General features: G+C 33.1%; 2 protein-coding genes across 6 annotated transcripts; one reads left to right on the top strand and one right to left on the bottom strand.

Moving 5' to 3' along the window:
- Window positions 1-1646: 1646 nt before the first annotated feature.
- LOC105147272 (Integral membrane protein DGCR2/IDD) lies at window positions 1647-17938 on the bottom strand. 3 transcript variants are annotated; one of them, XM_087415984.1, is made up of 6 exons: window positions 17213-17938; window positions 16445-16599; window positions 15144-15375; window positions 10033-11087; window positions 9614-9915; window positions 1647-8868 (listed from the first exon to the last, which is right to left on the bottom strand). In XM_087415984.1, the coding sequence occupies exons 1-6, from the start codon at window positions 17280-17282 to the stop codon at window positions 8781-8783; spliced, it is 1902 nt and encodes a 633-aa protein (XP_087272110.1). In that variant the 5' UTR covers window positions 17283-17938; the 3' UTR covers window positions 1647-8780. The 3 variants fall into 3 exon arrangements, with proteins under 3 accessions (XP_087272110.1, XP_087272111.1, XP_011056466.1); XM_087415985.1 differs by having other exon boundaries at window positions 10033-11075; XM_011058164.2 differs by having other exon boundaries at window positions 1647-8853; window positions 17213-17937.
- Window positions 17939-19657: 1719 nt separating this feature from the next.
- Window positions 19658-23527, top strand: Bap60 (Brahma-associated protein 60). Of its 3 annotated transcripts, none has more exons than XM_011058158.2 (7): window positions 19658-19817; window positions 20516-20642; window positions 21072-21247; window positions 21606-21936; window positions 22087-22284; window positions 22393-22651; window positions 22915-23527. In XM_011058158.2, the coding sequence occupies exons 2-7, from the start codon at window positions 20529-20531 to the stop codon at window positions 23319-23321; spliced, it is 1485 nt and encodes a 494-aa protein (XP_011056460.1). In that variant the 5' UTR covers window positions 19658-19817; window positions 20516-20528; the 3' UTR covers window positions 23322-23527. The 3 variants fall into 3 exon arrangements, with proteins under 3 accessions (XP_011056460.1, XP_011056458.1, XP_011056459.1); XM_011058156.2 differs by having other exon boundaries at window positions 21591-21936; XM_011058157.2 differs by having other exon boundaries at window positions 19658-19850; window positions 21591-21936.
- The last annotated feature ends 12 nt before the right edge of the window (window positions 23528-23539 follow it).

The following is a 23539-nucleotide window of genomic DNA, read 5'->3' as shown; positions in this document are numbered from 1 at the left end:
AGTAATGAATGTATATGGTAAAAAATAAAGGGAAAAACGTGCAATACAACCTATAATCCTTTTTAATCCTTAATATACTCCTTAGTTTTAGGCAGTCTTATGTAATTCGCGTTCGTAGATATCTAATTGCTATTAATTAATGCGACACGTGGAGCAACTCGAAAACATGTACGTCTCCCTCCGAGATCGCCGAGCGAATGCCAAAGTGATGACGTAGTCAACCACCGCGCCGCACGGCAAGCTCCCCCTCCCTATTCGCTGCGTGACGCGTTACCTCTTCCTTCGCTGTTCGCGCATTCACCGGGCGAATACCCTACTATTGCGCATGAAAAATATTCACGGTTTATTCAATTATTTTTTCAAATTCATATTTTGACAAACGGGTACCGCCGTACATTTCGCGTTTTGCTTTGTGGCATTTCTGGCACAATCCTATATTATCTGCATGATTCTTTTAAACATAATTAGTAATTATTCGCGTGGAGTATTTTTGATATTTCAACATTATGTCTCAATTTTCATTATTCTTTTTAATAATTCATTTCTTAAATAAAGATTGATAAATTATTCTATATACACACGTTCTTTATATATAAAGATAAACGCAAAAAATCTTAATAGCGTGAAACAATTTGTGCTAAATACAGGTTTGATTAAAAATACTAAATGCTTGTTAATCGTTATTTAATTTTTCAGTTAATAAATTAATTTAAGACACTACTACTACTGCAAATTATTCTGTGATTCAGAAATTCTTTAAACATACGTATGATGCTGATCACAGCTCGATGAAAATAATATACGAATTATTTAAAATAAAAAATATAAAATAGGAAACTTATTTAAAATATTAAATAAGAAATAAGTAAAAAATGTAGTTATTTAAAGTAATAAATACTAAATAACTTTTTTAATTTTTTTATTTAAAATATATACTTTAATTTTCGTCGCTTTTACAAGTATGTAAAAATTATTAAACAATTTTTATATATATTGTGATAACTTTAAAAAGTATTTGTAGAGCTGTATATTTATAACAATTTAATAAAATAAATTATACTAAAAATAATTAATAAAAAAATAAAAAATAAAGCCTGCACAGCATATTATACTTTATTAAGGAACATTTTCAAGATGTAAGACATCTTTTGATTGTCTTTAGAACGTCCTTTGAAAGTCTATGCTGTACGGGAAGCATAGAAAAAGGGGTGATGGAGAGCCACTACTGATTAATCCATTTTTGCTTATTTGAAATTCTACTTAAAAATAAGAGTATTAAGATATCAATCATGGCCAATCACAGGTCGAAATTAGCGCCAGCGATCGTTCCAATAATGTTATTTTTCAGTAGTATATACATAAAATATATGCATATCTTTATATCCACAATTTGATGATGTACTCGGACTCATTCTCAACATCAATTTTTGATTAGATTATGAGTAATCATAGATCATGATCTTACTCTCGTATGTTCTCACTCTTTTACTCTTTTATTTATCCAATAGATTTATCAGCAGATGGGACAAAGAATTAAATATTCAAATAAACTGTAATTAAGTATTTGACATATTACACATACGTCATAGCGTGAGACAGAAACAAATATGAGAACGGGAAATGTACAGACAGTACCATAGGCAATATTCAGAAGAAAAGATTTATTTGCTAATCATTTGTATTTCACAGTATCATGAATAAGATAAGTTACAAGAGGTTTCAAGAAGCTCAAAGGAGTTCAATGTTATAATCACGAAGTATTATGGTTCGGTCGTCATATTGTGTGAATCATCGAGACTACATAAATACTGCGATACTGAAATAAATGTTCATTTCTTCATCCATCTCTTAATTTAAAAAAGAAAATGCTGATAAAATGCTAAAACAAAACACAACTTCTGCTCTCTCTCTCTCTCTCTCTCTCACACACACACACACACACACACACACACACACACACACTCACTCACTCACTCACTCACTCACTCTCTCCTCTTTCATTCATTCTCTCTCTCTCTCTCTCTCACACACATATTTATACGTATCTTTCTTTCTAGTTGAATTATAGACAATTCATAATTAAAATATCACAATTTCACTTCCGTTTATTCATCTAACGTGAACACTTTGGCACTTCCCTTCCTTATTACTTTCCGACTTGAACACAACCTTACAAATGCAGCCGAATTATATTCTTTTTTTTTTACATATATCTACACGATACAATAAAGCTTAAGTCGCTTCTTTGATTCTTATCCATATTCTGATGAATGCGAAGCAAGTTTTTCCATATCAAAAATTTAATGAAAAGCCGGTTATCACTTGTCCATCAATCTTTCCGATTTTCGATTAAAATCGATCCTTTTAATCAAAGTTTTAATAAAATTTTATACAAAATTGAATGAAGAAACATTTTTTCATCTTAACACTTATCCTATCAGATAATATTATAGCCAGAAAATATTAAGTAGTAAACTTAATTCCTGCCGTTTATTCATCTCCAAAATTTTTCCCATGATATTGAGCGTTTGAGACATTGGAGTAATATTTAACGCTTTCGACAACTCTAAAAGTGTTTGAATTGGATTCTCATCGAGCAATTTTTGCTGCTTCACATCTTCAAATTTTTTGCCCGGGACGTTTTTTATCTTTCACGTAAAAATCACCGTTTCGAAAGCGTTCAAAGCAAACTCTACCATGTTCTTTTCGATGGAGTTTCATCACCATACACTTCGGATAATAAGCGATGCGTTTCAGCTGCGGTTTCCTCGAAATGGTGAAGAAGCACATGTCGGAAAAACAGCTTATCGGTTCATTTTCAATCAATTAGAAAATTTCTTTGGCATCGAAAAATCTAACTTGTGAGGAGTAAATCATTTTCATCAATGTCTAAACTACAAAACACATGTAACTTCATCCGACTTTACGTCGAAACTCGCCAACGTTGGAGTCGGTATCCTCTAGTAGCGAGCGACAGGAATTAAGTTTACCACCTAATATCACAGCAAATATAAATAAGAAAACGATTTGACAGAAATACAATATTGCTGCATTTTATACTAGTATCTACAAATCTATAAATTAAAACTATAAATTATAAAATTATAATAGAATAAACGTTCGAATATCTATATCGCGCAATTGAAGTGGTCGGCAACAATGGTATAATGTACTCCAATTATCCCCGGGAGTGTCGGGTCTCAACTCACATTCATAAAAATTCATTCACGGCTGCGGTGGATCCTTAAGGCTCCTGCGATTACTTGATTAGTTGCTATGGCCATATTTTATCATGACATCATAAATGAGAAATAACACGTTAAAGTTCTTGCATTCATAAATAAAGCAAATTTAAATAAAACAAAATAATGAGATCACACTTTGAAATGCTTGTAAAAATGGGCTAAAGCTATTCTTGTCCCCCCTCCCCTCCTCCTCCCTCATCCAAGTCAGACGTAAAAGGCACGTGAAATGCATAATAGACCTATTTTCGCTTCACATGTCTTTTACGATTATTTACTAACTGTCAAGAAGGAGGAGAGAGATAAAGAATAAAGATAGCTGGAGATAAGAATAGCTTCGGCTCATTTTTATGCTTTAAAGCAATCTATTATTTTATTTTATTCGAATTTTCTTTATTTCTTTATTTAAAAAAGGCATGTAAGAAACTTCAACGTGTCACTTCTTGATTATGATGTCGTGATCCAATGTGACCGATGGTGACTAATCAGGAACCTTAGGACCTGAGTACGAAGATGTCCATTACTTATAAGTCGAGGAACGCAAATTGTAATAAGTCAACGTAATGAATGTATTCAGTACAATTACCGCTGACTAAACGTGAACTTCAGTGAACTCCTGCACATGTGTTTGGTCTATATTTTTTTTTAGATTTAATGAAATACGCCAATCAGATGCAAGAATTCAGAGTGCGTTTCAATGCTCTCAACGTTCACAGAATCATTTCATTCCTGTTATTTATCAAATATTAAACAAGGACTAATAATACTTGCGAGCAATGTGAGCGCCAAGTGAAACGCATTCTTAGTAAGCGATTGTAGTATTAAATGCATCCAATGTTTTGACATAATTATATATGCTACTACGTATGCTAATGGTACATAAATTATGTTCCAAAATTTACAGCCAGTACTAAAAATCTATAACATGTAACATAAACTACAGATTTTCAGTAAATTTTGGGACACAGCCATAGTGACGCCAAAACATTGGCTGCATTCAGCAGATTCAACAATTGAATGAGCGTTCGCTGTTATTTATGTATTCTTTTAGATCATCCAATCAGAATTTTAAATCTTAGAAGAATACATTAATAGTAACGAGTGCTCACTCAACTGAGTCTGTTGAACGCAGCCATTGTATGTTGATCTACAACTTACGTTCCACGATTCGAGTAACGATCATCTTGGGCTTAGGCCCTTAGTCTTGAAACGCAATAGGTATAGAAAGCCTTAAGCTTTAAGAAATTAACTAATCTGCGATTTATTAATTCCTTAAGACTTAAAGTTTATTACACCTATTATGTTTCGAGATTTAGAGGCTGCGCACAATGCGCACAAACAAGGAATAGGGAACAGTGAACAGAGAATAAGGATGGAAACATAAGAGTTTTACATAATGTGTAAGAAAATAAATCGATCGAAGTCTTTCATTTCCTTTTTTCCGTAAAATAAAATAATTCTAAATGATTAATTTTCTTATGCTTTATGCAAAGATCTATGCTCACAGTTTCTGATAGATTGAAATTCTTGATTCAATCTATCAGAAACTGTGTATTCTACATGATTTCAGATAGATTAAAATAGATCTTATTCTGTTCCCTGCTCCTTTCATTTGCAGTCCCTTAATATTCAGTGCATAGACAACCATAGGCAACTTATATATCATCAAACATATAATTATAATTTATTATATAGTCCTTGGTTATATTATTACGCATATTTTTTTATAATTAATTGACAAGAATTAATTATATTATATTATATTATGATTTATGACTCATTTATCATTATTATAATTGACAAAAATATGTAAAGAAAATAATTGTTTATAAAGTAGATACATTTATTATACCTTACTTAATACTTACAAATGCATAAAGTCCTGTACATAGAGGAAATATTAGAAATAGAAATAAATATTAAGATTTCAATCTATCAAAAATATATTCCGATATAAGTGATTTTTGATAAGTTAAAATCTTAATATTTATTTTTATTCCTAATATTTTCTCTATTGTGTACAAAACCTAAAAACTATCTATGAATCTGTTAGCAGTTCATAGAGGTAACATTAAAAAAAGCGCAAATATTTTTCTGTTTCTATTATAGAAATTTCGTTTTACTTGTATAGAGAATTTCAATTTAAACATTACATATAGGACATTATTATTATAATTAATCACAGGAGCGGCGAAGTAAAATTTTTCAGTGTGTGAAGTTCCTGAGAATAGATTGAGAGGAGAGAAGGGAGGGGGGGGGATAAATATATTTCCTCATACACCTTTTCTACATGGCAAAAGTAGCCGCTCTAATTTTATTTTTTTTTTTTAATAAAATTATTAATGAGCTCCTTCATATTTAACTTATCAACCATTTCTCAATAAATATACAATATCGCAATATGATTTAAACGTTTTTGTCTCATTGTCAAATAACTTTTTAAATGTCTATAAAAAAATGATCTTTCATTTGAACAAGTTGTAAGAATCGTTAAAAGAACGCGAATAAATTTTACGCATTCTGGTACAAGGATCTCTGATCTTGTGATTGTCATGTAAAAATTGCATTACGTCCTTCGAGCAATGCAGTGACATTTTTCATATGTTTGTAATTTCTAAATTACAATTTTTAATTTCTAAATTTCTCTCCGACCAAATGTTATACAAATATGAAATTCGGTGTATGGAATTCCATACATTGAATCAGTGTGTGGAGTACTCCATACCAACCATATCACAAATACATTAATACATATTGGAGTCGCCGCCCATGTAATTAAAAGTAATAGCTTCGAATAGTGATTTCACAAGATAAAATTAAAGAATGCGTATATTAGCTCTAAGAATCAATCTAATAATGAGATAACCCAGAGATTAATAATCCAAAAAGAATACTCGCGGATATTAATGTCGGCAAATCGACTACTGCTCGAATATGATTACGCCAACATAATATGCAGCATATAATTTGCGATATGTGATCTTGGTTTAATTATCTGGGGTCATATAACGAGGTGTACAAAGTACACAACCTTGGAATATCCTGAAACACAGGGACATAAAAAAATAGAATATTTGAGGACATAAATCGGATGTCCTCCCTCCACTCCCCCACGTATTGTGTGGGCTTATATGGTTTTTAATTAGTATTATTGTAATGTGAATTATAGCACTAAGGAGGGCCAAAATTCGAAATGTTTGCTATTTTTAATTTGTTAATTAAATGTCCTTTTAATAAATCAACATTGCGTATCAATATTCGCGCAAGTTCTTTTTAGCTAATTAATAATCTCATTATTGATTTGACAAGGTTTTAAAAAACATACATATGTTTTTATAAAAATAAATAAATATTAATACTAATATAAATTTTAATACTAATAAAATTGTTTTATTGAGAATGTCCAAATATAAAATAGTACTTTAGATATGAAAAATAAAAATAACTATCATTTTCGACCATTCAAGATGAATCTATTCATGCGTCTAATATGACCAGGGACTATAACAAAAATCTCGCACTTTTTTTTTTAGATATTTCATGAAAGAAAGTTTCATGACTCATTATATTTTTATGATTAATCTAATATCATATACATATACAGATATGAATTTATTCTACTTTTTACACAATAAAGATCTATCATTAAAATCTGTATAACCCTTTGCGCGCGCGCGTGACATGTATATTTTTTATTTGGCAGATAAAATAAATTCGGAAAGTTATTGTTATGATAGATGCGACGATGATTATGACAGTAATAATGATGATAATAACAGTCGACCATATTTGATGCAACGGATTGTGATGTTTCACTACGAAATTTCTCACTGATCCGTCTCAAGGGGATTCTAAAGTCGTCAGTATTACCGACACACATTAATTTTGTATAATTATTTTTCCTTCTTTTACAGATTTAGAAATCATTTTCCAAGATTAAAATATATGCATTAATATGTATCTGCAAGGTGGAGTCTATGTTAAGAAAAAAATTGTTTAAATTGAAATCTTTACCATTGCTTAGTCCAATATGGCGCCAAAGCTGTCAATATCGTAACATTTGCTTGATGATAAAAGCTTTGCAATTTGTACTTACGGAATTGTGGTCCACAGACTAGAAGTTTACATGAACAAACAACGCGGAGTTCTTAAAATTAGACTTAGATGTCTAATTAAAATACTATCGTTCTACGAAAATTTATGTATGTGTGCGTGAGATATTGATGTAGTAATATATAAAGATATGTCGATGTGTTGTATTTTATCAGTAAAATAGCAATCTTGTCGGAATCGGGCTTCACTTTAGAATCCCCTTAATGTATCTTGGGCAAGGATTTGCGCTGCTCACTGCAGTAAATCCTCACGCGCTTCCGCTATCTAATGATAATGACAACAATAATAGTGATGATTATGATGATAATTATGTATGTACGATGATAATCATTACGACGTACACTATAGAGGATGTCCCAAAAACTTATAGGTTCTTTTAAATATTGTATGAGAAGAGTAAAGAAGCTGAGAATTTTAAAAGACTTAAGCCATCATGTCAAATGCTAATTCTAATGAGTCGATAGTTTGTAATCGGTGAGTCTAAAGCCCATATCAGACTATCGACTCTGCAAGCTGATCCTCAGCAAACCAATCATAGTGAGGCACCGGCTGACTGGATCGGCCAACTCACGTTTAAATTCGAATCTATTTTTCGAGTCAGCATTGTTAGCAACTCAAAATCATAACCAATAGAAATACAAGATTTAATCACGTGATAGTTTGGCGATTGTATAAGAAAAGGTAGTTTGTAAATATCCATAGAAAAAACAATTGGGGAAGATGGCATCAAAAAAGAAATTGGCGTCGCGATATATATCGCGAAAATATTATTAATAAGTGAAATTCGAGAAAGACTTCAGTTCTACGAATTTGTCAGGCGAATTACCTTAAAACGTGAAATTTAGCCAGTATCACATCTCGATTTTCAGCCTAGGTACTATATTTCAATATAATTCGTCCGAGATTTGCGATACTCTCGCGTATTATTAATTTTACTCTTCTATACAGTTGAGCCAATCGATGGCAATCGTCGGCATCGACAAGAGTGATCGATCAACTGGAATCGACAGAGTCGGGACGGCAGAATCGGTAGTTTGATACAGCCTCAAAGAATAATCAGTGAGTCGTGATTAATTGAAATCGATGAAGTTGGCCAACTTCTAAGACTACAAACTCAGCTGACTCATTATAAAATCGGTAAAACAAATAAAACAATTTTTTAAACAGAACTACATCGCGTTAAATATAACAAGTCTGGTTATTTTGATCTTGAACTAAGACATTAGCGCAAAAATAATTAAACAATTAACCAACCGACAGTCTTATTTAAAAGGAGAAACTTAATAATTCTAGGACATTCTGTATAGGTACAATTTTTTTTAATAGTTATATACATATTATACGTATTTGTGTATGTTCGTGTGTGCATGTATAATTTTGTTTACGCACTTGAACATTTTCCTCTATTTTTTTTTTTCAAGATACTTAATTTTCGTCCGAAGACCCGCTAGAACTTTCTGGCATAGTATTGAACCAATTTTCACGAGCTCCGGTAATCCTAGATATAAAGACACTTTAAAGATTCATCTACTAAAATCTTTTATTTGTGATAAACCATCAACAAGTATATTACTTACAAAAAATAAGGAACGTTCCAAATTGCGCAATTTTCAGACCGTTGAAACTCGGCGAAAACTTATTGCAGACAAAAAATTTTTCAAAACGAAAACGTGTTAAAGCATAAATTTTAAGTAAAAATTAAAATACTCTTTTAATTTTGTCTGCGATGGTTTTTCGCCAAGTTTCAACATCGATTGTACAAAATGTAGAGAGGTTCACAGTTGCCTAGTTCAGTTTAAGAAAAATCGTAAGAAAAAATTAAAAAAAGGAATTTGTAGAGGAAACTATGTATTTTTTTGGTGTACATGTCTTTTTTTTTTTTTTTTTTTGAAGAAAAATCTTTTTATCAAGCTGCACAGTGTTGAGTATAATTTAAAAAACAAAACGATATAATTGTTTTTAAGATACAAAACTGTGAAAATAATTTTCAAAAAATGGCTAAACGCATGCTAAAATACAAATCCCAAATTTCAAAATGCTATTTTAATTATTTGTTTGCGATAATTTTTCATTAATAATAAGTTAAGTTTCAACGGTCTGAAAATTGTGCAATTATAATTGATTATGAATATTTTGAAAGTATTCCTTATTTTTTGTTGAATAGTGTATATTTTTATGCTTGACAAAAATATAAATATAAAAAGAAGTGTTTTACAGCTCTAATGATTCTAAAAATATTAGATTAATAGGATGTCTACCTTGTACGTTGGCGTGTACTCGTCGGCAGTGTAAGTGAAGTTCTATAATACTGTGGTGTAACACTTGATGTTGCTTCGTCCGGTCTTCTGTGCAACGTCATGGTTTCGTGAAGTGATGTAACGAGTTCATCTTCGTTATCTAAGTAGTAACGAGAACCCGTCGCGCTCTTACAGTTCTCGCATTCGCTTCGATAATCGTCCGTATCGTCGTGCAGAGTGGGTAACGCTTGTATACTGCAGGTACACGTCACCGACTCGAAGCTGCCACTTGCATTGATTTCGTTAGCTATGCTTAACGAAGGCTGCGTTAGAGAAGGAAAGTATGACAATTAATAACGTAAATGTCTTTACACGACGATAAATTAGTAACGTAAAAAATAAATACAATTTATACGACGATGAATTGTATATTTTTATACCGTGTATTCCCGAGTCCGCTCAGATACATTTGCCGCATCTGCGGTGTACGTTTCCGATTGCGCTAAACTGGACGCCACAGGAGCATCCGTGTAAAACGGGTCCGAGTTTTTGGTACTTTTGTAATTGCCCGGAGCCGCGACTGCGACTGCGGACAGTTGTATAGGACGTGACAGGCTTTGAGGCGCCGCAATGCTGCTCGGCGACAAACGAAGATAGTCCCTCGTTGAGCAATCAGTCAAAACATCCTTTGCTCTGCTAGCGACGCACGTCAACGTTCGCGGAATTGTACGATGGGAGGATACGTCGGAATTCGACAGAGTCGCCGATATTGTAAACGCACCACCGCTGTCGCCATCGCCGCCGCTCTGCCGCGGAAACATCGTTGTGTGCTGGCGATAGTTCTTAGGTATAGTGGAATGCGATACCGATAATAGCGGCTGCGTACTAGTGCTTGTCACTGCGGAATGTTGACTATCGTTAAAACTCGTTATAGCAATCGACGAGACCGGTAGATTCTCGTACGTGTTTGTCCCTATTGTGAAACTCGCGGTGGAAGTGCTCGTATTCAGACCAATGGTGGACGATGCGCTGCTTTGGCTTATTGGTCGATAACCACCAGCATATGCGCTGGGACTAGACAACAGTCTATTTGACGAAGACATCAAGGGCGTATGTATGTTACTATCATTAGATGACGCCTGTGTATTTGCGGTCAAATCATTTTGCGTGTCCGTGACAACCGCCACGCTTGCATGATTGTTAGAATTTGGCATGTAATTGTCCGAGAAGTTCATTGACAGCAACGCATGCGGATTAATTGATAACAATGCTTGTTCCGCTCTCGCAGCCGCGATCGCTTCCTCATAGGGCGGAGGTGCTTCACCACGCGGAAAGTAATTACTGCCAGGTGGTTTCCATAATGAGTAACCTGTTCCGCAAGGTATGTCGTCCATGGGAACTCCGTGAGGTAATCCGCCTCTCTCCAAGTATCCCATGTTACCTAAATTTCTTTGGTCCTCTCCAAGTTGTCTGTTTTCTCGACCTGCCACACAAACTAATACACAACATATATACATTTTTTTTACATTGTCATATTTGTCATAAAAAACTTTCACACTTATATCGTTTTTCAGTAGCAAAACTGATGCGCATTCAAGACACATCAAAATACATAAATATATTTTTATTAAACATACAACTTTACGTCGATTTGTGTACAGCGGTTTTAAAGTACACTGAGTGCGCATTAATTCTGCCAATGAACCGCTATTAATTACAAACTGTAGTGCATAAGTTTTAAGAAAAACTATATAAAGAACACATTAGATAAGTTTTATGAGTATTTAAAAGTATGTAGAATCCTTTACAATTACGTTCTGCTTTTATTTTCAATCGCTGTTAAATACTCTTCTTTTATAATCATCTTCATTTGATCGTTGCAGCCACTATAGCAGCTTGAATTTCTGGAATATCAAATCTTTGATTTATTAACTACAATTCCAATATCAAAGAGACGGTATTGATTTTTATCGGGTTGGCAAGAAAGTAATTGCATTTTTTTGGTCAAAGTTGTATATACAATATCTTCATCAATAATAAATGAAATTTAAATTTAAAAAAAAGGTTTTAAAGCTTGAAATTTCTACTTTTAAAAGCTTACCACGTTTTTTAAGTTTATATGAGATTGGTAATTTTTACATACCAAAGACTACGAGTTGAAAAAGACGGAAAATTTTCTTCTCACTTTGTGGGTTTTGTAACGTGAAACAAATTTGAGAAAATTTTCGACTATCTATCGTGAAAGCTTGATACTTTCCCTACAAAATCGTTTTAAATATTCCTACGACTTTTGGTGATTGAGTTATCGCGAATTAAATAAAAGGATCATTTTGACTTTAATTGCTCATAATTCCGTTAAAAATTGTCGTATCGCAATTTAAAAAAGAGATTCTTAAAGCTGAAACTTTATTCTATCAAGATATATTTATATTGATTGGTAAGAAAGTAATTGCGGTTTTTATTGATAGATGCCTTTAAAAAAAACGCAATTATTTTCTTACCAATCCAATATTTTACGCAATAGTTTACAACCCATCTTAAATAATGTCTTAAGATGCTAATATGGCTCTTTTGGTCGATATTCGTAGTCGGTTTTTATCTTAAGACTATCTTAAGTAATGCCTTTTATCTCTCGTACGACGAATGCAGAATCACTTTCACTTATGAGCGATAAGACAGTTCGGAATACGGGAGCGGTTAATGAAAAATGATCATGACCTTATATTTGCGTCGATAATGTGATACGAAATACAGTAAAGAATAGTAATAAATTTATTTGTAAGAATCATACATATACTTATTTCATGTATCAAGTATACAGAAAAGTATGTACTAAAAAGAGATAAAGTATATATCGTTTACACACAAAGTGCGTTTTTATATATAATTCCTTCCCAAAAATAGTTTGCAATAGAAATTCTGTTATGGATCAAATGAAATACATTCGTTTCTCTCGTCCGTCGAAAACGATTCGCCTTTCAAGGATTAAAATGCTAATAAAAAAAAACGACTTTATGATTGATTTATGAAATCTTAAGAATGTACTTAAGATGGTCCTAAATCTCAATGACCAACCCAAATTAGGAAGGACTCAAATTTTAACTCTTCATTCCACTTTACGCGTCCCAAATTTTGTCTCAAATTAAGGACACGAATATAAATTGTCCCTCTCAAATATAAAAATAATAAATGTGGAATAATAAATGAAAATAATGAGTGAAATCTAATTATACATATATAATTTTCAACTAATATGTGGAGAATTTTATGATTTTTTATCTAAAAACCCAGATATTATTCATAAAATGCACTCAATAGAAAAGTACAATTTTAATAAATAAAATGTGATCTCGTAACTTGATCTAATTTTTTGTTGTGCCGTCTGTATTACCGACTAAATCATATAATTTTTGTATTAGGTGTTGGAATTAATTCGTAGCGTTTTTAATGAAAGAATGTTATTTATTTCACATGAGCATTAAAAAATACATTAATGAAAGTACTTCCCATCACTTGTAAAACGCTACGAATTAATTCCAACACCTAATATAATTACTTTTTCCCTTTTTTATAGATTCAAAAATTCTTTTCCAGGATTAAAGTATACGTCTTACGTGTCTGAGAAGTAAAGTTTATCACGAGAACTTTTAAAAAATTTCAAAATTGAGATCTTTACCATTTTTTAGTCCGATATGGCACTCTACATCAATAGTGACATTTGCTTCATGTAAAAGCTGTTTGACCTATACTTACGAAATAGTAGTACACAGACTAGTAGTTTGTAGGAAGAAACAATGTGGAGTTCTCAGAACTGGACTTAGACGGCTAATTAAAATGTTATTGTTATGCGAAAATTTATGTATACATATGCTATTGATGTAATAGTATGTAGTGATGTGTCAGTAACATCGCAAACACGATAGAATAAAACTTTACGGAAAAACAACAAAAATTATTTATTTTCTTCTCTTAGAGTTCTTAGAAATTTTTTAGAATTTTTTAGTATCGCACGTTGATAAAAATAGTTGCCAATAAGAAAATGTAGTATTAAAAAGTTTATAAAAATTCGAAAACAATTCTTAGAGCTCTATGAGAAGAAACCAAACAAGTATTTTTGCCACTTACTGTTTTTCTATAAAGTTGATAGTAAAAATGAATAAAAAATTGAAAACCAATATTCAGCGATTTTTAGTAATTAATATTTTGTTAATTATTGCGAAAATTACAAAATAGTAGAGGACTTTTCGACTCAATTTAATTTGTTCTATCAGCACAAAATATTTGGCGATCATTCTGTGACATTCTATACATATATAATACTAGACTGCTAACTCGTTTGAAAGAGTAACCCCCAATTTTGACGTTACATTATACGCATGCGTCAAAAACTGTTCCGCGTAACGTACTTGCGCACACATACCTATTTTGACAGATATATTTTGACCTAATTTAACAGTATTAAAACTACATTTTATACTGAAGACAAAAAAAGTTAAACGAGACCGTTTATATTATATAATTTATAAATAAATTAAATTTTGCACATTAACTATGTGAGTTAACTGCTTTTTAATTTCTTTACAATTCTAGAAGGAATTGAATAGGATCGCACCTTTTATACACGTCTACTAATATTCAATTATCTTTACCTTTTTTCTTAAACTTTAAAAAAAAAACAATTTTTCACAAAATTAAGATTACATTTATGTACAGTACTAAGGATACGTGTATGTATAGCTGATGCAGAATGTCGCGGGACACTGCCATATTGCATTTCTTCGAGTTACTTTGTGACATAGAACCATCCTAACATTTCACATAAGCTTGTCCTAAGGAGTTAACAGTATAGTAGATAGTATATATAGAAGTCTGTGGTTACACCTCTTTTATATGCTTGTGGTGCACACATGCTGATTATTCAATTGCTATAAGCACATGAGACCTAGTTTTAATGCCACTTCCGAATGGCGGATTTTTCAAATGGTGATATTTCTGTAGGCAAGAATACTCTCGGGAGATTGTCGGCTTTTCTGAGAAGATACATGATATATACCAATATTTTGTAAATATTTTCTACTAGGATTAAACCTGGGGTGTCTGGTATGATAGATCAATGCGCACTGTCTGCCATGCCACATTTGGTCACCTTATCCTAAATATAAGATCCAACTTTCCAATTAATGAATGCCGCCTATCAGGAACTATAAGTCAGATGAGTTGAATAGGTAAAATAATATTATCTACTCTAAATTCAAACCGCTATGATCTGTGATCAATCAAAGAGGGGAGTAAAAGGCCTCAACGATTGAAAAGCTCTCAGAGGAGAGTATTAATCATAAAGAATTCTTTTTTTAAGCATCAAAGATTCAAAATATTTTTGTATATTCTTTATTTTATACGAGTTTTGTTTCAGAAATTATGAATCGTATTGCGTTCTATTTGTATTCTAATTATATAGTGACACATGCATCATTATTTCTCACAGGAATTTCTAAAAATCTGTCGCCATAGATTTAAAATAACTCATGTGATGATGGAAGCATCATATTACCTTGTATCTTACGTTGGCGTAGACGATGTATCAGAAAAAATAACAGACTTAGTGAAAATATTGCTGTTACAAAACTGGCAACCGATCGTAGACCTATATCATAATTTGCGTTTCCATCTATCGCGTTAGTCTCCGCTTCGTCAGCTTTCTCATTAGATATTGACGACAATGTGTCGTCCAGGCAAATAAACTCGCAGCAAGTGTTACCTCGCCGGAAAGACTTGCAATTCTCCTATTATACAAAAAGTAAATTTATTATATAAATCTTTAAACTGCTTTTCTTTATTTTACTACCAATTACAAGCAGTTTCATTACTTTTTAAAAGTAGTGTATCATTACTAACTTGAGTGCTACATTTTTTAACGAATCATCAACGAATATTAACTGTTTTTTTTAATAATAATACATTGATTTTTACTTTTAGTGGCACCAAAGTCACTCATTCATTTTAGATTTTGGAGAGTAGTTATTCGGTAAACTTTTAAATTAGCTATCCCCTTTCTGATCTCTTTAACACCTCATTTATCTCCATACATTTTCTAGCCGAGGTAATATTTTTTGCAATATTTACAGATTTTCACACAATTAAGTATTAAATTGAAATTTAAATTTAAATTATTGTAATTGTATGCCAATTTAATTTGTAGCATTACTGTAGTAGTTCAGTTAAGTTCGAAAAACCAATTCGGCGTGCGAAAGACTACAAATGTGATACATGAATTCATATGGAAGCATTTCATATTTAAAGCATTTAAGAGCTTTGACCGATATAGGCATTGTTTCCTACTTTTTTTATATACTTTTCAAAATGGCGACCTGAATGTTTAATCAATAAAAAATTCTTTCAGATTTGTATTCAGCGATGAAAAATACGAACCAAGTTTCGGAGAAGAGAAAGAGATTGGAGAAGAAGTGGCTAATCTAAAGTTTACCCCAAGGTTCTACAAGCTACATGCGAATTACTATCAGTCTTGAAACACATTATTAACCTTTAAGTAGGTAGATAATTATTATACTTTATGTAAAAATGATTGTACTTTGTTCTGGAAAAGGAAAATAAATAGAATTATCCAGAAATCTTAAAATTAATTATTTTACAATCCTCTATCTTATAATAATATAAATAATGTAAATTTACTCTATAAATGTACTACTAAAAAATATAATTGTAAGAATAAAATCTATTTAGGATGTTCTGAACATCCCAATTACCTACTTAAAGATTAAACTGAAGCTGGAATAATAATTCCTACATATTCTAATAGGTTTACTTGATTATTGGACTGTTGACATTACGTACCTCGAGAAATTTACAAATGAATGCTTTACACCACTTTGGATTGCCATTATCACAAACACAGAAGGTACATGGTTCAGGTCCAGGAATATAATGATAGCCACTTTCGTAAGAGTGTCCATGTTGATCTTTACAAGCAACTCCACCTTCTGCATGTACTACAAATATTAACCCATACTTGTTATCATCAAAAGAGAGAAAAAAGAAATAAAACGTAAGTAGCAAAAATTAGCATTTCCTTAATAAGATTATTTATTTATTAATCACTTTATACTTATTTCTTATGCTACTCTCTTTTTTTTTCTAAATCTCTGAAGATTTTGCTAATTATACAAATGAAATTATAATTTACTACATAAATTACCAGTTTTACTCCATTTTTTTTTTATTTGAAAGATTACTTTTACCTCGCGTCACTTTCTATACAATTTAATCTGGATTCAATTGGACTTAATTAAATAAAGTTAAATGTAACCCCAATATATATCTGAGAAAATATCACAGACACACACATGTACTTGGCGAGTTACACGCGCCAAGTTATATGCGTGTGGATGTTATATAGAAGCTGCCCCATTTTTCCTGACACTCCTGACAGCTCTTAAGCATTCGACTTTGAAGCGCGAGATACACGCGGGGCACAATATGCAACAGTGGCGGTGGTGGTGGTGATGATGATGGTGGTAGTGGTGGCGGCACCCTCGATGGGTAATCGATGGTGCTATAAAAATAAAAGACGCGACACGCGCGTTCCGTGGTAAATGAACTTACCCTTGAGGCGAGTGAGGGTGAAGGTGAGGACCGCGTAACTGAATAGGTTACCGCTGCTGCTGCGTCTCATTCTGCATCTGTTATCTCATCTTAGCTCTGACGTGTCTCCGTCCCGCAAGATCCTTCCTCCCAAATTCCCTCCTCGACGTTAGCGACGATGAGGGATCCCGTCTGATTTCGATTGGCGTCACACGACGGAATATCGTATCGTCGCGTGTGGACCAGATCGACAATCTCGTCGCATCCTCAACTGCAACTGATCTCAACACTGACACTCAACTCAACATCGCAAACACGACGGACACGACGGATACGACCATGGGCATGGACATGGATGGGCACGACCCGCACGATCGCCACCGCGGGGAAATTGGCGCGCGCGCGCGCTGCAATCAGAACTGGCACTACTGGCAGTGGCTGGCCTCGCTGCCTAGCAACTACCAATGTAACCATGCTCCTCGCGCCATTATTAACATTGTGATTGACATACAGCCGCGCTGAATTCGATTCGCGTCACGAATCATCCCTTTTACGTTTTCAATTGCACCACATATGATCTTCAACAATCTTGAACGATTCCACCAGATTCCACAGAATCAACTCCCAAAATGACCGATTAATAAATAGATCGGCCGTCGTAATACCGCAGTCTGTACTCTGTAAATCTACACTAGTTTGCTCACGCTGCGAGCTGCGAGCTGCGAGTGAAATCAGAAATGTTACAGCGACAGTGACGTCACCTTTAAGAGTTGGGAAACCGTGGAACGGTTTATATATCTATTTTACAGACTCGTGGTTTTAAAGCAATTTACTTTATCTACTGATGATGATTTCTTTCGATGGTACTAGACTCGAGAAGAGTCTAGAGTCCTAGATTAATAGATTTATCAGAGAAGTGCAACCGATTTATGTCAACCTGACCTTCCACCGAGTTTCCACCGAGGATTTAATCCGAATCAGAATGTAAGAACCAACCAATTACACTCGAGCCCCTGTCGTCGACTGTAAAGCGGAGTTCTTGACGGAAAAGCGGAAACCAATCGGAACTCACAGTAATAGTAGGCGGTACATTTCGCTTGTCTGCTTCTGTCTTTCCGCGAGTTCTGATTGGCTTCCGCTTTCCTGCTTTCCGTTTTTCCGTTAAGGTGTGAACCCGGCCTAACAGGGAAATACTTGACTGTAGTTGGTTGATTCTTATATTCTGATTTGGTTTAAACCCTTGATGGAAACTATCGCAAAAATACTAAAAAGTACTAGAAAAAGTATTAAAAATGGCGTTGTTTGCAAGAGACTCATATTCAGAACGTGCTTACAATGAATTAGTGCGCTAACATGCTATAATTTACGTAACGCATACTATAGAATTTTAGAGATAAAAAGCGCTTTATCGATAAAAGCCAAAGTCTCTAGAAAAACAGAGTCTGGGTAACTATCTATACATTTTCGATTGGCTAATGTTAGCTTGCCCTCACTATGGCAGCACGAATCACAATGTAAGGAAATGGCTCGTTTATTGAAAAACTTATAGGCTGTGGTCAAAGATTCGCTATAAATGCTTTGAAGCATTTGACGGATCAATTAGAAGAAAGAATTTTACAAACTGACCAATTAAAAAACACTTCAAAGCGTTTGTAGCATCGCGTTGACTGTACCCGTAGACGTGAAATAACGCAAAACATTCTTGATTGATGTATTTCATATTATGACCACGTTCCAAAACTTCCTCTCCGAGGAAAATTTTACTCGAAATATATAGTACACATAACGCATACTATAACAAATAGAATAAAATCTTTCTCGGAGAGGAAGTTTTGGAACGTAGTCTATAATCATGAGGAAATGTTGTAATGTTATAAAGAAATAATATAATTATGAATAAATATAATTTGTTTAATAAAAATATAAAATTTCAAATGAAAACGTAGCTCAAATAACAATAAGCCAGTATCAAATGTGTTCCGCACACACCTTTGCAAAGAAAGGGCGCCAGTGGGAGAGTAAATACAATAAATACAAAATGTGTAATTAAAACAAAAAACTAGGCAGGCTTAAGCGGGGAACACAGACTCTTGCATAATGCACGTGTTCGTCTATTTCTTATGGCTTAAGGCTTAGAATTCTATTATAGATTCGGGGTAAAACGCGTGAGCGTCCAAATCGACCGCAGTCGAAAAGATACCTTAAAATGCATTTACATGCAAGAGTCAAGTATCGCCCAGCTGATTAGTTGCTGCTGATTGCTGCTTCCGCTGCTTGAGGCCGGGCTCACACCTTGATGGAAAAGCGAAAGCTAATTAGAACTCGCGAAAGACAGAAGTAGACAAGCGAAATGTACCGCCTACTACTACTGCGAGTTCCGATTGGTTTCCGCTTTTCCGCTTTTCACTTTTCTGCCAAGATGTAAACCCGGCCTGACTCTTGACGCTTGCATGTAAATGCACCTTTAGTCTGCTGAACGCAACCATTTTGTACGATGTCAAGTGTTGTCTATAGTTCGTTGTGTCCTAGAATAGTGAAGGGAAAGCGGGACGCCTTCATCTTTATATTGAAGATCAAGAAATGGAGTAAAGCGTAGTCAACTTAAAGCTGAAACAAGCGTTATCAGGTTATTCAACGACACTTGTTACAAATAAACTTTGTAAATAATGTTTATTGAATTACCCTGTATATTTTTTCAGTACGATAGAACGAAACCGCGAAACTTTGTTTTATTATTTCTCGTGAAATTCAGTGATAAAATGATCGTGAATCTTGAGGAACGACTACGTATTCGGCATTTTTCTCATACAAATAATTCGTTTATCTTTTCTTTTTTCTAGCATACAAAATGCATTCACGCTGCAATCAATACGTAATACTAGATTTATTCGTGTTGCTTAAAATCCTCCAAAATTTTTGTACTTAAAACGAGATGAATACACACACACACACACACACACACACACACACACATATTGTTGATTGTTGAAAAGAAACAAAGATGCTGAATTTTTTAAGTACAAACAACACGAATAGACTCATTGTAGCAAATGGAAATGAATTTTCATTTTTTTAATATTATATTAGGTTATGTTATCTATGCCTCTAGTATCAATTGTAATTGTCAAGTTATTATGTCAAGTTATTTTTAATTCAAACTAGTTTTTGCATACATATGTGAATGGAATACCTAATTAATGGTCGTGCGCTCGCGCGCGTGTGTGTGTGTGTGTGTTTGTATATATTATATAGTCATGCAATTTAGTAATCATACAATTGTAGTTCTAAGAAAGATATAAGGATTGCTTATATTTCTTTTTAAAGAGTGCTAGAAAAGATGGCACAAAGATTTCCTGTGCCAAATGCAGGAAGTAATGGACCACCACCTCAGCGATATCCACAATCCTCGGTACCACCAAATTTGCGCCAGTACTCTGGGCCAAATTTTCCAGTAAATATATTTTTTTAATTTCGATGCATAATCAGTATAATATTGATTGTAATATTTGGATATGATATAAATTGATATTTTGTGTTTTTATTTAATCTTTGGATGACGGTAGCTAAGTCATTTAGGATTTGATGGGTATTTAGCTTTTATTTATACATCTTCTTTCTTTATATCAGAAAAATCTAAATCAAAATTGTTACTTTTTTTACTGTCATTTTATATATATATATATATATATATATATATGGAGCTACTTTTTGATTAAACAATCGAGTACAGAGAATGACTCAGCCATAATTTTCCAAATAATCTATCCTTTGATTAATTATATATTATATATTATACAACAATTACAATCTGCAAATTATATATTTTTTTATTAATATTATATAATTGTGTCTGGATGACATGTATGAGTTTCTATTGCAGATGCAACAGAGATCTGGATTTACTCCGCCACCACAAATGGGTAATGCTGGGCCTGGCCCAGGTGGAATAATGAGACCAAACCAACCTTACTCAAATATGCGTCAGGGTCCAATGCCCACGCCACCTGTTGGAAAAAGAAGCGCGGATCAACGTATTCCTATGTCTCAGCAAAAACCGTAAGTATAATCTGGAGAAATTTAAACTTAAGACAAACGCTTTATATTTATCTTGTGTGTAAATTGTGTATTTCTTTGTTAATTAGATATTATATTTTAATAATTGGCTACTTTCTATTTTTTATTCATCCTTACTCTTGCATGTTTATCCTTTTATTTTTTCGTACATATAACTTGTATATGTATTATTATTCCTACTTATAACTTGATATTTCCAGTCTAAATACTTTTTGTTTATATTATTTGAAATCAAAATTTTGTTAGAGATTTAACCACTGCAACTCACGGCTTACAGAATTATTTATAATTTCTGTGTCTATGGTTTTCGAATAAACTCATTTAGGTATTTTTGGAACAGTGATTTTTCACATTCCACATCAAAGAAAAAGAAGAAATTGGCAGACAAAATATTACCTCAAAAAGTGCGTGATTTGGTACCAGAGTCGCAAGCTTATATGGACTTACTGGCATTCGAAAGAAAGTTGGATGCAACTATAATGCGAAAACGTCTCGATATTCAAGAAGCTTTGAAGCGTCCAATGAAGCAGAAGCGAAAATTACGTATTTTTATCTCAAACACATTTTATCCGGCTAAAGAGGCAGGTGAAGGAGAAGAGGGATCTGTAGCATCTTGGGAACTTAGAGTAGAAGGACGTCTTTTAGATGATACTAAAAATGATCCCAATAAGGTATAATAGTAGGACGGAATAAGAAATATAGTTACGTTATTAATAAACAAGTAAATAAATATGTAGTCCAATTGTATTGTAAGTATTTCATTTATAAATATATATACATATATATATATATATTCAACAATAACTATATTAATTTCGCAGGTAAAACGAAAGTTTTCATCTTTCTTCAAAAGTTTGGTAATAGAATTGGACAAAGATCTCTATGGTCCTGATAATCATTTGGTCGAGTGGCATCGTACGTTGACTACTCAGGAAACCGATGGATTTCAAGTTAAAAGACCAGGTGACAAGAACGTTCGCTGTACAATCCTTCTTCTTCTTGATTATCAACCACTACAGGTAATCCTTTTACGTAAATTAAAATAATTGTTACACAAATATTTTATCACAATTGATTTAGTCTATTTGTATTAATCTTAAATTTAATTTCTATTAATTACATTCCAGTTTAAATTGGACCCAAGATTAGCGCGATTACTAGGCGTACATACGCAAACGCGACCCGTCATCATATCCGCGCTTTGGCAATATATAAAAACGCACAAGCTCCAAGACAGTCACGAGAGAGAATTTATTAACTGTGATAAATACTTGGAACAGATATTTGCCTGCCCGCGAATGAAATTCGCTGAGATACCACAACGACTGAATCCATTATTGCATCCACCTGATCCCATTGTGATAAATCATGTTATAAGCGTAGAAGGTGCAATTTTTATCTTGAATAAATATTGTTTTAGAGGCGACTTTATAAGTGAATGATATATATTGCATTGCAATTATTAGGTGTTGGAATTAATTCGTAGCGTTTTTTAATGAAAGAATGTTATTTATTTCACATAAGCATTAAAAAATACATTAATGAAAGTACTTCCCATCACTTGTAAAACGCTACGAATTAATTCCAACACCTAATACTTACTTTATAGCTCATTATGAATATCTGATATAAAAATTTATATTATTCAGGTACGGAAACAAAACAAACCGCGTGTTATGACATCGATGTAGAAGTAGACGATACATTGAAAACGCAAATGAATAATTTCTTGCTATCGACTGCAAGCCAGCAGGAAATCCAGAGTCTGGATAATAAGATTCACGAAACCGTTGAGACAATTAATCAGTTGAAGACCAATCGTGAGTTCTTCCTGAGTTTCGCTAAAGATCCGCAACAGTTTATCAATAAGTGGATCATCTCTCAGACTAGAGATTTGAAGACCATGACCGACGTTGTTGGGAATCCGGAAGAAGAACGGAGAGCTGAATTTTACTATCAGCCTTGGGCACAGGAAGCCGTGTGTCGTTACTTTTATACAAAAGTGCAACAAAAACGAGCAGAGTTGGAACAAGCATTGGGTATCAGGAACTCATAAAATTATTATTAAAAATTCTATATTTGACCATTTTATCATAAAGCTATGTAAGATATTCGTAAATGTTCGCTTTTATAATTATTACATGTAACGCTATTGTGGTTTATCTTTCAAAACATATTTGTAACATTAATGTAGATTATGCGAAAGGATTACATTATGCAAAAAAAATTTTACGCTTATGTGAAAATAAAAATGTAACGAGATATTGCTGTTTC

Source organism: Acromyrmex echinatior, chromosome 19 (genome assembly GCF_024713525.1).
Source record: "Acromyrmex echinatior isolate Ae372 chromosome 19, ASM2471352v2, whole genome shotgun sequence".
NCBI classification, from domain to species: Eukaryota; Metazoa; Arthropoda; class Insecta; order Hymenoptera; family Formicidae; genus Acromyrmex; species Acromyrmex echinatior.
The sequence above is the reverse complement of the archived record's forward strand: the minus strand, read 5'-3'. Positions and strand labels throughout refer to the sequence as shown.

Coding starts and splice junctions, on each gene's coding strand:
- LOC105147272 (XM_087415984.1), bottom strand. CDS start 17,282: ATGAGACGCAGCAGCAGCGGTAACCTATTCAGTTACGCGGTCCTCACC. Junction 16,600..17,212: donor CACCCTCACTCGCCTCAAGG/GTAAGTTCATTT, acceptor TAATATTTGTAG/TACATGCAGAAGGTGGAGTT. Junction 9,916..10,032: donor AGCGGACTCGGGAATACACG/GTATAAAAATAT, acceptor TCTCTAACGCAG/CCTTCGTTAAGCATAGCTAA.
- Bap60 (XM_011058156.2), top strand. CDS start 20,529: ATGGCACAAAGATTTCCTGTGCCAAATGCAGGAAGTAATGGACCACCA. Junction 21,248..21,590: donor CCTATGTCTCAGCAAAAACC/GTAAGTATAATC, acceptor AAACTCATTTAG/GTATTTTTGGAACAGTGATT. Junction 22,652..22,914: donor TCATGTTATAAGCGTAGAAG/GTGCAATTTTTA, acceptor TATATTATTCAG/GTACGGAAACAAAACAAACC.